The following is a 13,463-nucleotide window of genomic DNA, read 5'->3' as shown; positions in this document are numbered from 1 at the left end:
GGGGGGGGGGGGAACCACACTTGTACCTGCACCACCTGGGCAAACTCTGCTGCATGAGCCCCTGTCTTCCCCTCCCTGACACCCCCCCACCCACAGCCAGCTCCCAGGACCTAGCTTGCAGGCACACACCCCCATACACACAATATACAAAAGTAAGACTTCAATTTGAGCTATTATGCAATCAACTCTATCTACTACTCAAAAACAAATCGGGACAAAAAAATTTTTTAAATAAAATCAATGTTACAGCAGATGTTTGATTTTTAGTATATGATCTGTTTATCTATAATTTGTTAAAATGATACCTTCTGAAAGATTGCATGTGCAGCCCTCAACAGCTCATCAGAACTCATTAAGTGGCCTGCCAGCCAAAATAACTGCTCACCCCTGGCTGCTGGTTCAGTTTATGGTCTATTGTAACCCCCAGGTCCTTCTCTGTATTACTGTAGCCTAGCAGTCATTCCCAAGCCTGTATTTGTGCATGCAATCAATTATTCGATCCCATGTGCAGGACATAACACTTGTCTTGGTTGAATCTCATCTGGTTGACTGCGGACCACTTTTTCCAATCTAGCCGGGTCATTCTAGGTCCTAACCCTATCCTGTGGAGTATCTGCAACTCCACCCATCTTGGTGTTATCTAGATGCATTCAATCCCTTTGTCCATATAATTAATAAAAGATATTAAACAATACTGGACCCAGGGCAGAGCACTGGGGAACCTCACTTGATTCCTTGTTCCAACTAGATATTACGCCATTAATGACTATAGCATGATGATCTAACCAGTTATTTATCTACCTTACAGTACTTTCATCTAATCTGTATTTCCTCATCTTGTTAATGAGAATGTTGTGGAGGACGATGTCAAAAGCCTTGCTAAAGTCAAGATAAATCATATCTAAGACTCTCCCACATCCACAGAGCCTGTCACCTTATCACAGAAGCAAATCAGTTTGGTCATGCTTGCTCTTGGTGAATCCATGCTGGCTGTTCCCAATCACTTTGTTATCCTCTAGGTACTTCACAACAGATTCCTTGATGACCTGCTCTATGATCTTACCAGGTACTGAGGTCAGGCTGACTGATCTAACTCAGTTGATCCACTCTTTAATCAGCTTTATAAAATACAGATGTCCATTTTGGCTTTAAAAGATAATGCCAAACAGGAAAAGACAGCAATAAGTTCAACTGATCACTAGAAGAAACCACTAATCAAAGTAGGCAGTATTAAGAATCAGAGGGTATGCTCCTATATACAGTTAGGATCCTTTATGCAGGAGTACCTCTCAACAGTTCTGCAACGCTGGGGCACTAACACCATAAGTGAATACTTCACAGTATTTCCTAAGACTAGTACGGTCCACTCTTGTGTGAATCACCGCTAATCTTTCCTCCAGTTTCACCATTTCTGTTTGTCAGATAATTAAAGAAGTCTTACTATGGTTGATAAAAATCAAGGTCTCAAGCAATCTTACTTATAAATAGAAAAACTTATGAATAAATGAAAGTACAACATTTTAAGTACACATTTTGACAAAAAAAAAATTGAGCTCTATTCTTACCAATCAAAATACTGTCCCTAAAGAACAGAGCACACCACCTTCTGAATCATGGAGCTGTCCAAACCAGCAGTGACAAGTCAGTTTCATTACCAACCGAAGTAAAGTAAAGAGCCCCATGGACTACAGATGTTTTTGCAGGCGATCTCTATAGTACTCCACTGCATGTGTAGAATACATCTCTCATACACAGAAACATATCTTGTCCCTTCTGCAAGCTGCAAGAGGGCCAAACATGCTTGATAAATTACAAAAGGTCTTTTTCAAAGCCTCTGAGTACAACTTCTGACAAGCATTTTGCTGTGACCAAACATTCCCAAAATTAATAAGTCTCCCATGGTATATACCCTGCTAAGCAGGGTAATCAGGAACAAGTCTTTGGTACTTTTGGGTATCAAGGTCTGGTATATTCCTAAAACCATGCACATAAGAAGGATGTCCATATATATTATTATTCTAGCAGAAAATTGAGAAGCTGCTAGGAATGTCAGAAACAGACTCTATGGGATCTGCTACATCTGGTGCAGAAATATTAACAAATCTGGAATGGAAGCATTAGCAGTCTACATTTTAATGAGTCTAACAGAATAGGACTGTGCCATAAGTCTAGTCTGCATATTAGATTACTAACAACAGATAAAGTGAAGCCTACAGGCATCTTGGACAATACTGTACAGAAAGCTGGGGACAAGCAACACCTACCTACAGATCTGTGGCAAGACCTGACTATGGGTAAAGGAAAGTTTCTGTAATGCACTAGGCTATGGCAGTACTGCATATGGGACATACAAAATGTGAAAGGAGACTGAAAACTGAACTTTGAATCAGCTACAAATTTACAGTTCAACCTACCTTGGGCACATACTCAGGGCAAACACTCTGCCTCAGTAAAGGTAGACCATTTTCACATCAGGCCATTTTGTCTACCTTAAAAGATACTCTGTATGCAAGCTTCCTTTAGAGTTGCTAAATATATATTTTGTTGTGTTTCTGTTAACACACATATTCGGAGTTTAGGCAAATCAAGACATATCAGGCAGGAAATTCCAGTACACAGTAGACAAGAAAGCTGTCTCCTTTTGTGTACATCTCAAGGATGGTTTCACTGCCTTGGAAAGGTTTCAGAACTCCAACTTGCAGCTTTGGCTACAAGCCTCCTCAAGTGATCATTATAGATGTCTTCTAATTACCTCAGGGCCTCCAGAGGCTTGGAACATCAAAAGCTATCTTTTATTTTCTCTTTCTATTCATGACACTAAGGCCTATGTATTGCAAAAATGATGGATTCCTCTGTATTTTTCTGTCAAAGATGAGCTTCCTGAGCCTGAATTAAGTTTTTCTCTCTTTAAAATTCTTAACATTTACATTGCATAACGCTGAAAAAAAAAGTCATCTCTCAGTAGGTTTACAGCTGGATGGCCAGATTGCTGAAGAACCTTCTGATGATATAGGCACACTAGGCCACAACCTCATATTAACTTGGTTAGGGAAGGAGGGTGGAGGGAAGGAGAATAAGAGAGGACTAGAGAAGACTGCTGCAAGCATAGTTATATACATTGTTCCCTCCTTCAAGTGTTACTTTAATTCTGCCTTTTTTATTGATATGAATTACTTCTACATCAACAGTCACCTGAGGCAGCACAGGATGCCCTATTAGGTCTATATGTCTGAGCTACTTCCTTTCTGTCTCTGGAAGCAATAATTGCTTCTCAGGCCTGCACCATCTGGTTACAATTACAGTTCAGAGACCTTCTTCCATTTCTTTTTGATCCCACTTTATATTTTTAATTCTACAAAAGAAAGTTGAGTATGATGTAGTAAAGCATGTTCCTGTTCAGAGGCAGAGAGGAATGGGAAAAAAAGAACAAGTCACAGCAATGGAGAAGAGAGAGAAAAAGACCACTAAAAAGAAAATCAATACAATCTTAGAGGCATGTGATTTAGCAGCTATGTACACTGGAGTCTGGTGGAGGTTCAGACTTCCACCAATATTGGGGATGTTTCAATTCATTGTTTTGGGTCTGGTCCATTTCTATTTCTGAAGAAAGGAACAGTCTGTACTAAATTAGTGAAGAACTGTATTCTATAAAGCCATTTAAAAAAAAAAAAATCTTACCACCACATGATTAATAACTGTTCACTTACCTGTATGTCTTGTTTATCTACTGCCGAGAACAAACCACAAACTTGAAAAAACGAAGTGGGAAAACAATGTCTCCACAGAGCACAGGGCTTCCCTGAGAGTAAGCACTCCCACACAACATACTGAAAAACAGTATTGGGAGCCCCCACATAATACATTTTATAGCAGTTTTTTGCCAGTAAACTTCTGCTACATAAAAATTAAGTTGCCAACATATAAAGAAATCTTTCAGGGACAAATAAGTCAACAACTTAATAGGTACAGAAATATCAGCATTCTGAGAAATTTGGGCTTATTTCCTTTCTAGAAGAGGAAGAAAAATGCCAACGTTGTAAGATACACATAAAAAGCATCTTGCTTATTTTTTAAAAAAATGGTCCTTGTAATACAGTTTAGCCCTTCTGCTTATTCCTCTTTCTGAACCGTCCACGGTGACTTAGGGCAGAAAAAGAAGTTGCTAAACGAAGCAGATCAGCTGTGCCGAGATGTGTTCCAGCACCGCTGATCTGTTTCATTGGGCAAAACACATTGCCTGTTGTTACTACAGGTCAATGGGTGATGTATTCTCCAAGGGCTTATGGGGCCCGGTCCTGCACACACCAGGAATGCCTGGGCGGAATCAGGCCCCTTGAGCCGCAGGCACCTGTCCCATACAACCATTTCACTGTAAAATCTAAGAGTCCACTTTCCCACAGCCTACTAACCATCTTGCTCTTTCAGCAGCAACCAGCTCTATCCTCCTCCCCTTCCACCTGCTACAAAAGATGGATGAAAAGCAGGGAAGGAAAGGGGCCATAGTTATAACTTGAAAGGCAACAGTTTAGAAGAGCTGCCAACAAGCTACCAAATAATACAGGCTGGAGAAACAGTTACCTGGAATGTGCTTTGAAAACTGTAGGACTTCCCTAAACCGGTAAATACGAAAGAAGATTACTAGAGATAAGGCCAATAGAAATTGATTTTATATAAATTACACACCCACAACTTCTAAACTGTAAAAAGATTCCAAACACTCAATTTCTCACAAGCTACAAATTTCATCTTAGATGGTGGCACTGTCCTGCCACCAGTTCTGTAACTACGTATCCACCAACTGTAACCTGCTTGGGGTGGAATTATGAGAGTTCAGCATTGACCCAGTAGACCAGCAAGGTCTACCAAAAGCACTTCATTTTACTTCAGCTGACAGAGGTAGACCAGCAATGAGCACTTTTCAAGTTATATACTGATTATACGTTGAAGGAGCTGAGAGCTCAATTTCTATATGCATGCAGAGAGATCAGGTCTAGATTATCAAAATTATGCGGTGTCCGAGTTTTGGATGATTATGAAATCAAAACATTTATTTCAAATTTGATGTTAAAATGTTGATTCCCCAAAGAATCATTTCAAACAATCACAGAATGTTCAAGCAGCCTAAACAAAGAAGTCATCCTCATATATGCCCATCATAATTCAGTATATTACATTCAAATTTTAAAATCATTCTGAGAATGCATGCACACAACCTAATTTCTTTAAGACAGACAAACTTAAAAGAGCCTGCTAACATACGTTACGTCAAAAAATTCAAATGACAGCTGAGCAGCTTTTCATCTTACCTCTGGAGTGTTTTTCTTGAACTCACGACTTTGCTCAATAAGCTTTTTTCTAGACTGTTCACTTTCATCTTGTCGGTTAGCCAATATTGTTGCTGTGGCATCAAGCTCTCTCTGGAAAGAAAAAAAAAATACACAATTGTAAATGCAGCGTTTAGGAAAGGTCCTACTTACTCAGGCAAATTAAAATACAAGACATTTATACATGTTTTCCCAAGAACATCCAAATGGCTAGTTTATAAACAAACTGCAACAAAGATAACAAGCTCCAGAGATTAGGTCCCCTGAATTAAATTAATCTCTACATCCTCCAGGATTTGGGTTCTGTCCTGAAACCAAAAATTCTACTGGGGTTTTTCTATACCTAAGCTACAACAAAATCTTCTTTCAAAAAGATTTATTGATATGCAACAATATTAAGGTAATATTAAAGACCAGCAACAACACTAATGCAACACAAATCCAATTGGGGAAATAGGTCTACATCAAGTTCAAGCGGGCTCAAATTAACTGATTGACATAACTTGCTTCTTTCCTGCCCTTATAATCAATCGTCCTCTTGGTTACTCAGAGTGAAAAAGCAATGCTTAAGCAATGCTTAAATACTGGCTCCTCTGCATGTCTACCTTATGCTGGTTTCATTCTTTCAGAATTTGGATTTGGGTCACAAACTGATTGCTGGCATCACTGAGCTCTTCTCTACATCACGTTTTAGGAATCTGGAGACAAGCCTCAGGAAGACCCTTCTAACTTTTCTGACAACCAAGTTATCCTTAGCTTGTTCTTTTCGTTGTACTCAGAATTCATCCCCTTTAGATTATGAAAAACTGCTGTTATCCATTTGCTGACTTTTCTCATTAGGATTATATGAAATTACCTTCCTTTCTCCAGTGATGTTTTATGAATGCCAGAATAACATCCACCCATCCATACTAAGCACAGATGCAAATGGAGCCCACAAACTATTCTCAAGCTTTGCCCAAATGATTTCAACTTGGTTATCCATGATCATCTATTTTTCTGTACTCAATATTGCACCTTGAAAATTCTGCCACACTGAATTGCATGGGTCATTTATCAGTGCATAACCTAACACAATTACAATAATTCAGAGTCAATCTGTTTGCTTTTGCAGTATTCGTATGTTATATTTAAACATTAAGGGCTAAATATTCCACTTGGGTATAATACAGAATTCCCACTGAAGTCATGAACCTACTGCCAAGCATCTGTGGGGACAATTTTACTTTTTTCTTAATTTTTAATCAATTTTCTTTCATTTTTCATGAATGTAAAATTCAGTCAAAGTGAAAAAAACAACCCAATAAAGCAAGGCATAATGCAGGTATAACTCCAGGGCAACTTTCTCCAGATAACTCTGTCAATATGCCTCAGTCCTGGCCTGCAAAACCCCTAATATTCTCTGCAGCAGGAACTGCCAGTTTTACAAAATTGTACGACAAACTTACAGATGTAAACAAATATTGATCAAGAACCAGACAAACTACCAACTGATTTAATTTGTGATCTATTATCAGCCTTGATCCTAGGTTTCCAATAGTCAGCTTCTTCCCTATTTAGACACTTTAATACAGTATATTTAGTTCCCCTCCCCACCCTTGAAAGTAGCTGAAACCAGTTTGAGACAAACCTGGTTGAATGCAGTAACAGATTCAACTGATTTAGGTCAAACCGGTTTATGCAATGTCTGTCACAGACACCTTCCTGGTTTAAGTGAAATCAGAGTCCCCCAGCATCCCAGATACTTTGCAGCTCTGGGCAAGGCTGTCTGCTGGAGCAGAGGAGGGCTGGTCCTGCCCTTCTCCTTCCTAGCCAGAGCACTATCACTGCTCCAGCTGGTTAAGGGACTGCAGCACTGCCAGGCTTCTCCCTCTCCTCCACATGCCCTCCCTGTTGGCTGCTCAAGCAGGGACTCCCCTCCCACCCCTCTCCCATGGTAGGGACCCCAGCATCTGGCCAGTCTCCCCACCCCTCCCCCCCAAGCTAGCTACTGCTGAGAGGTGTCTATATGGGTCTCCAATTTCACCGGAACAAAGGCAGAGAGACAGTGGCTTGCAAATGCAAATGCACCCTACAGATGAGAAGAGCTTGAAACTAATGAGAGAGATGTTTACTTTTGTAGGGCTTGATGGGCTGATAATCTTTGTTCTGACAAACAACCTGCTCCGTGCAATCTGTCAGTCTGAAAGAGGGGACAGAGAAAGGTGTCAGAAATTACCTGGTTTTCAGTTTACAGTCTGAAGAAGCAGGGAGACAGAGATTGAAAAGCTCAGTATCAACAAAAGTATCAACAGATGCAGGGTCTGACAACACTGCCACCCCTTGAGCAGCCAGTGGAGAAACGCCTGGGACTGCAGGCAGGGTGGAGGTTTATACCCCTCCATAATCAGAGCATCCTGCCAGGGCCTGGCTACACCCCCCCACCTCAGGTCAGCACTGTGCAAGGGAAGGAAGCATGAATGACCCGTGCCCCCAATGGCTGGGGGGGCAGGGCGACCGCCCGCAGGTGGTGGTGGCAGAAGCAACAAGCGGGGAGCTTCTGCAGGTAGCTGTGGTGACACCAGCCACGGGGGCGGGGAGGTTGAGCGCTGACCAGCGGTCCGTGACCACCCACAGGCAACGCCAGCAGCAACAGGGGTGAACGGCGACCACCCACAGATGCCGCCAATGGTGTCGGCAATAGGGGGGAGGGGGTGGCAAGCAGCGACTACCCACAGGCGCCACCAGCAGCCTTGGTGGCACATCTCTCAGGGGGTGCACCACCAATCTCAGGGGGTGCATGTGTACCCCCTATGCATCGCCAATGGAAGGAAGGGCTGCTCTGAACCACTGCAGGCATGTACCTGCATTTCTGGAATGAAAAGGGAATGTCTATCTACCTCCAAATGGGTTCAAGGTTTGCAGGTTGGACTAACCTGCAAAGATTGAATCAATTCAGGCTCAGGTTTTTTGAATGTCTGTCTCTAGCCATTAAGAGCCACTAAAGTGAGACAAAGATGGTGGGTAGATATGAAGAAACCACCTGCCATTTTTTCTTGCAAATAGCAGACCACAGGCAGTAACAGACCACAATAAAGTAGGTGAATTTGTAACCTACTGATTTTATGAACATACCAATGCTGTCCTGATTAATCTTGTTGCTTAGCATTTCTCAGAATCATGATTCTACAGGACCAGCCTAACATTTTACTGATAAAACAAGGTATAACTACAATATAAAACTTTAAAAATTTCAGCTACCCGTATTTATGGGCACTATAAAGTTGGAAAATGTACTGGACAAAATATATATTTTTAACATGCAGATAAAAAAAGAGAAAAAAAGTTTAAAGAAAATTCCACACAATACAAAGTCCAATACATCAGGCTAGTTAAATCACTTTCATTCTACATACTTTGGGGAAAAATCTACAGCCAAGGCATTGGTTTTACTTTGTCATGTATATGCTATTTCCCATTAGTTCTAAGATTAGACGAAATGTAGATTGGACGGATGTGCACATATTTTACATGATTTCATAAGCCTAAGTTTTTGGAAGAGGGAATGATGGACTAAGGATTCCTTTTGCAATATCCAGTTAGTCTTTTTCTTCCCCTCACAGTAAAGAGAGATGTTCAATATCCAAGAAAAAAGCTAAATGTGATCACTATAGCTGAAGCCAGAAATGTGCTGGGGCTAGTGACTCAAATAGCAGCAGCACAGTGCTAAAATAAACCTTAATATTTCAACTCTGAAAAACGTTTTAAGGCAACATGTCCAACAGATTTTGGTTTTGAATTCTCTAACATATGTGAAATCTATTGCAGAAAAGTGGGAAATACTTAACAGTTGGATAAACCACATTTGAAATTCATCCCAGTTAAGTTTATGCAAGAAAAAAAAGAGCAAACACAAACCATTGTGGTTAAGCAGTACTATAAAGAGCAATATAACAGTTAAGCAGAAGGCTTCTAAAAAATATAAACAATCTGGTAAGGATGGCAACTTTGAAAACTGTATTTAAGAAACCGAGCAGAAGTTAAAGGAAAAATAAAAAAAAATTATGAAATATGAGAAGAGCAGCAGATGAAAACATCAAGTTAATGCTGTACATTTAAAAGTGTTAGTAATGCATTAAAAGGAAATAATAGAAAAAGTGGAATATTTGTGAAAATTTGGGTTCCAATTTTAAACAAGAGTAAACAAGCAAAGAATTCCTTCTAGTGCCACAAATCATGTTTAAGAGCAGCAGACCCAGTTTTGTGAGGGTTTCCACTAAACAAAGAAACTTTCTGGTGGTGAGAACTACTATGTCTGTTATCTGTATCACTCCTCACCATACAAAGCATGCCAGGGAAAAGAGAAAATGCAAAGGATGTGACTGTATCTCAGTTATCCTAAACTGCTGAAATAACCACTTAAAAACAGAAGGTTGAAAGTGTAACGAAGCGCAGCACATAGACAACGCTCACAATTTGGTCCAGCATCTATGAATAACAATGGAAACCATCATGAATACTTTAGACACAAAAATAACAGTTTCAAGTCTTCTAGATAAGAACTGAAGCAGAAATAAGGATAGATATTTTAAAAAGACTTCAAGTGACGCTGTCAGGACTAGTGAGCCTCAAATTAGAGTTATTAAAAGTAGCCAATTCATTCTTAATTTCTTCTTTATCATCATTTATGCATGAGGGCTGCAAGGCTCATTTCTCAGGGAAAAAAGCCAACTGGTTATTTATTGCTTGTACCCATACAATAATTCCTGAAGATTTTCCTACACTTTTAGCATATACAATAACATCTCAGAAGAGTGTGCGACTATTATGGAATTCACTATAGTACACTGCATTATTCTTAGAAGCAAATAGATACCACAAGTATAAGCAATGTTCACTCATGCCTCAGATCTACAAGTCTCCCAAGTAAGACAAATTTATGGCCCACTAGCCTTGACAATAATTCTCTAGGCACCCACTAGGAAACTGGAGATTCACGTTTATAAAGACAGAAAAACGTCTGAGATTCTGTTAAAATCAGAGCATGTTAACATGCCTGAGTGTTCTCTGGCTGTCTCACAACTGAACATTTTCAACTTCAAAGATGTAAGCAAGGTTAACACCATCAGAAAGCAAACCAAAAAACTGAGAGCTGTGTGGAGGATTCACAGCCTGTGACTCTGACATCTTAAATTCAAATCTGGCTAATAAACTTTTGGTCAAGAGTAAACAAAATTCACCTGTGTAGTGCTATATGCAAAAATGAAACACAAACAAGCCCTATTATTCTCACAGATGAACCTACAAATTTAGGATGAACAGGAGAGGAAATTTAGGGAAACTTACATTACTCATGTTACACACGTTTTGTGAATAACTACATGACCATAAATAAAGAAGTTAATTTGACAGCTCTCAACAGCAACACAGTCACTTTTGAAATGAAGAAACAAAAAGAAAGTATTAAGCTCTTAAAATCAGGCTCCATTAAACAGAATCCTTAATAATCACCAGGGACCCTGGTTTTCCTCGATTTAAAAAATTAAAAAAAAAAAGTCACAAATTCTCTGATGAAAACCCCAAAATCCATTATTAAAATGAAACACTAATACACACACGCGTGCGCATGCGCGCACACACATATACATATAAATATATGTATCAATTCAACACAATGTTTTATTGATATATTTACAATTTTAAAGCAGTTTGGAAGCCTACAAGTGCCTCAATCACTATAGTAAAATAAATCCTAACTACCTATACATTTTGGTATTTGATTTGGGGTTTTTTATCATGGAAAAAGCAGAGTTCTCCCTGCCCCCTTAGCTCACTAAGACACAGGTCTAGGCCCCCCACTTGCCCACCCACAGCCCCCTGCTGCCCCCAGCCCCGCCAGAAGGACCCCATAGCTACCAGGGCTATGGGGCCAGGGCTCCGGGTCTACAGCTCCCTGTCCTGCAGCAGTGCCCGATCCTTGCTGCCGCCCGCAGAGGGCGGCTACTGTAACGGAGCACAGAGCCCGGGCTCCCCTTCCCACACGGGCAGCATGGCTGCAGCAGAGCCTGGGCAGGGGCAGGTGCACGCTGCCTGCTGCGGGCTCAGGCAGGGTGGGTCCAGCTCTCCGCCGCTGTGCCCGCTGCCGGTGGGGAGATGAGGGACACATACCCCCCAGACCTGTGTATGGGGCAGGTGCAGGCTCCCTCCCCTGCTGCCCTCCCCCTGGGGCCTCCACAGCCCAGCAGGCACGACACAGCAGAGCGGGGCCTGCAGAGAGCTCTTTGCAAAGTGCAAAACCCACATGTTTCTCTGTTAAAATGAAAAATTCACATTTTTAATCAGGTAAAAGGAGAAAGCCCCATGCTTTTTTGCTGTAGATTCACAGAGTCACAGATGTAGGGTCGGAAGGGACCTTGTAGATCTTCTAGTCCGCCCCCTGCCCTGGGCAGGAGAGAAAACCGGGGTCAAATGACCCCAGCCAGGTAAATGTCAAGCCTTCTCTTAAAGACCCCCAGGGTAGGAGCAATCACCACTTCCCTTGGAAGTTGGTTCCAGATCCTGGCCGCCCTGACTATGAAGCAGTGCCTTCGGATATCTAGTCTAAACCTACTCTCTAACAACTTGTGGCCGTTATTCCTTGTTACCCCGGGGGGCGCTCGGGGGAACAAGGTCTCTCCCAAACCGTGCTGGTCCCCCCTAGTGAGTTTATAGACGGCCACCAGGTCCTCCCTCAACCTTCTCTTGCGAAGGCTGAATAGGTTAAGGTCCCGTAGCCTCTCTTCATAGGGTCTGCCCTGCTGTCCCCGGATCATGCGGGTGGCTCCCTTTGGACCCTCTCAATGCTGCCCACATCCGTCATGAAGTGCGGGGCCCAGAACTGGACATGGGAAACTGGCCGTGGGAAACAGAAAACCTGGATCCCTGATAATCACTATCAAATATTTCTTAACCCATACTAGAAATACATCACGTAAACTTACCAAGTTAATTTGATATCCACTGTAGTTACATGAATCAAATTCATGATGAATTAGTGTGGGTTATGCAACTATTGTACTTACAATACAAAACTGTATTGTAATTATGTACTTCCACTATAATCTTATTGCAATTAGGCTTTAATATTTTTCCTTTAAATGTTCCCCTGACATTGGAAAATAAATATATAAAAGCAAATCACGCACCCTGCTATTGCAGATCACTTACAGCCCCAACTATCAGTCTAAAAATGAAACAGTCTATGTACATTTTCAGCTCCCAGCCCTAAAGCCTAGGCATGCTATGATCTCTGAGACTGTAAAGGGTATCTTTACTAATATTGTGTGTAATGTCTGTCAGAGGCCTAACTCCTACATTCACCTCCTTGTTTTCTTCGCTAGCTGCCACACAGCTAATCAGAGCTCCCAGCTGCAGGAGTGCATGGTGCACTCTCCCAGCTGGGAGTTCCAATCAGCTAACTGGGCTCCCAACCATGGAGCGCAGGGAGACACACTTGCTACTTGCCGATGGAGGGGTTGGGCTCCTTCTGAACTGGCAATATGGCACAATGGGATCCCACAGTTGCAAAACACTGAAGTTTTGCAACATTAGAAGCCTAACATTAGAAAAGTGACATTCCATCTCAGTTTAGAACCAATAGTTATTTCATATTTACTCATAAAAAAATTTAATGTATATGCATACTATTCTTTGTCTAGAATAAAGAAAAATCTCAGCAGTGCTCTCCCATGCAGAACAACAACAAAAATAATACAATGGGGGGAAGCTGGCTCCTCATTCTGGAATGCACACAACTGCATGAACACTAGGGGTGCACCGATCAAAGATTTTCTTGGCCAATACTGGTGGTCGATTATTAACTAGCCATATGAGCCAATACTGATCCGATAGCCAATTTACAGGAATGCAGCCCAGCAGCTTGGAGAGCAGCATCCGGTTGGTAAGTCGGTTGCAGGAGTGGGGGAGAGAGGACAGCTCAAGACCCCCATGGTGAGGGACAGAGTGGGGCCGAGGCAGCTCAGCCAAGTCAGTGAATGCAGCCCTGGGAGCAGGACAGAGCTGCAAGAGGCTTTACCGGGGAGGGAGAGGGGGCAGCTTCTCGCCGCTGTGTGTACCCCTGGGGCAGCCATGGGGGGCATGTGACCCCTGGATTTGTACATA

At 41.7% G+C, this 13,463-nt stretch overlaps 1 protein-coding gene across 9 annotated transcripts in view; it reads right to left on the bottom strand.

The window, feature by feature from the left end:
- The window catches only part of CUX1 (cut like homeobox 1), a 549,359-nt gene that overhangs the window by 434,738 nt on the left and 101,158 nt on the right, over positions 1-13,463 (bottom strand). For all 9 annotated transcript variants that reach the window (XM_019511454.1, XM_019511458.1, XM_019511453.1 and 6 more), the window contains exon 2: positions 5,307-5,417. In XM_019511454.1, the coding sequence (XP_019366999.1) occupies positions 5,307-5,417 (111 nt within the window). The remainder of the gene's footprint in view (positions 1-5,306; positions 5,418-13,463) is intronic.

Source organism: Gavialis gangeticus, unplaced genomic scaffold (genome assembly GCF_001723915.1).
Source record: "Gavialis gangeticus isolate Ggan-Ray unplaced genomic scaffold, GavGan_comp1, whole genome shotgun sequence".
Classification (NCBI taxonomy): Eukaryota; Metazoa; Chordata; order Crocodylia; family Gavialidae; genus Gavialis; species Gavialis gangeticus.
This window is presented reverse-complemented; position numbering and strand designations above follow the sequence as displayed.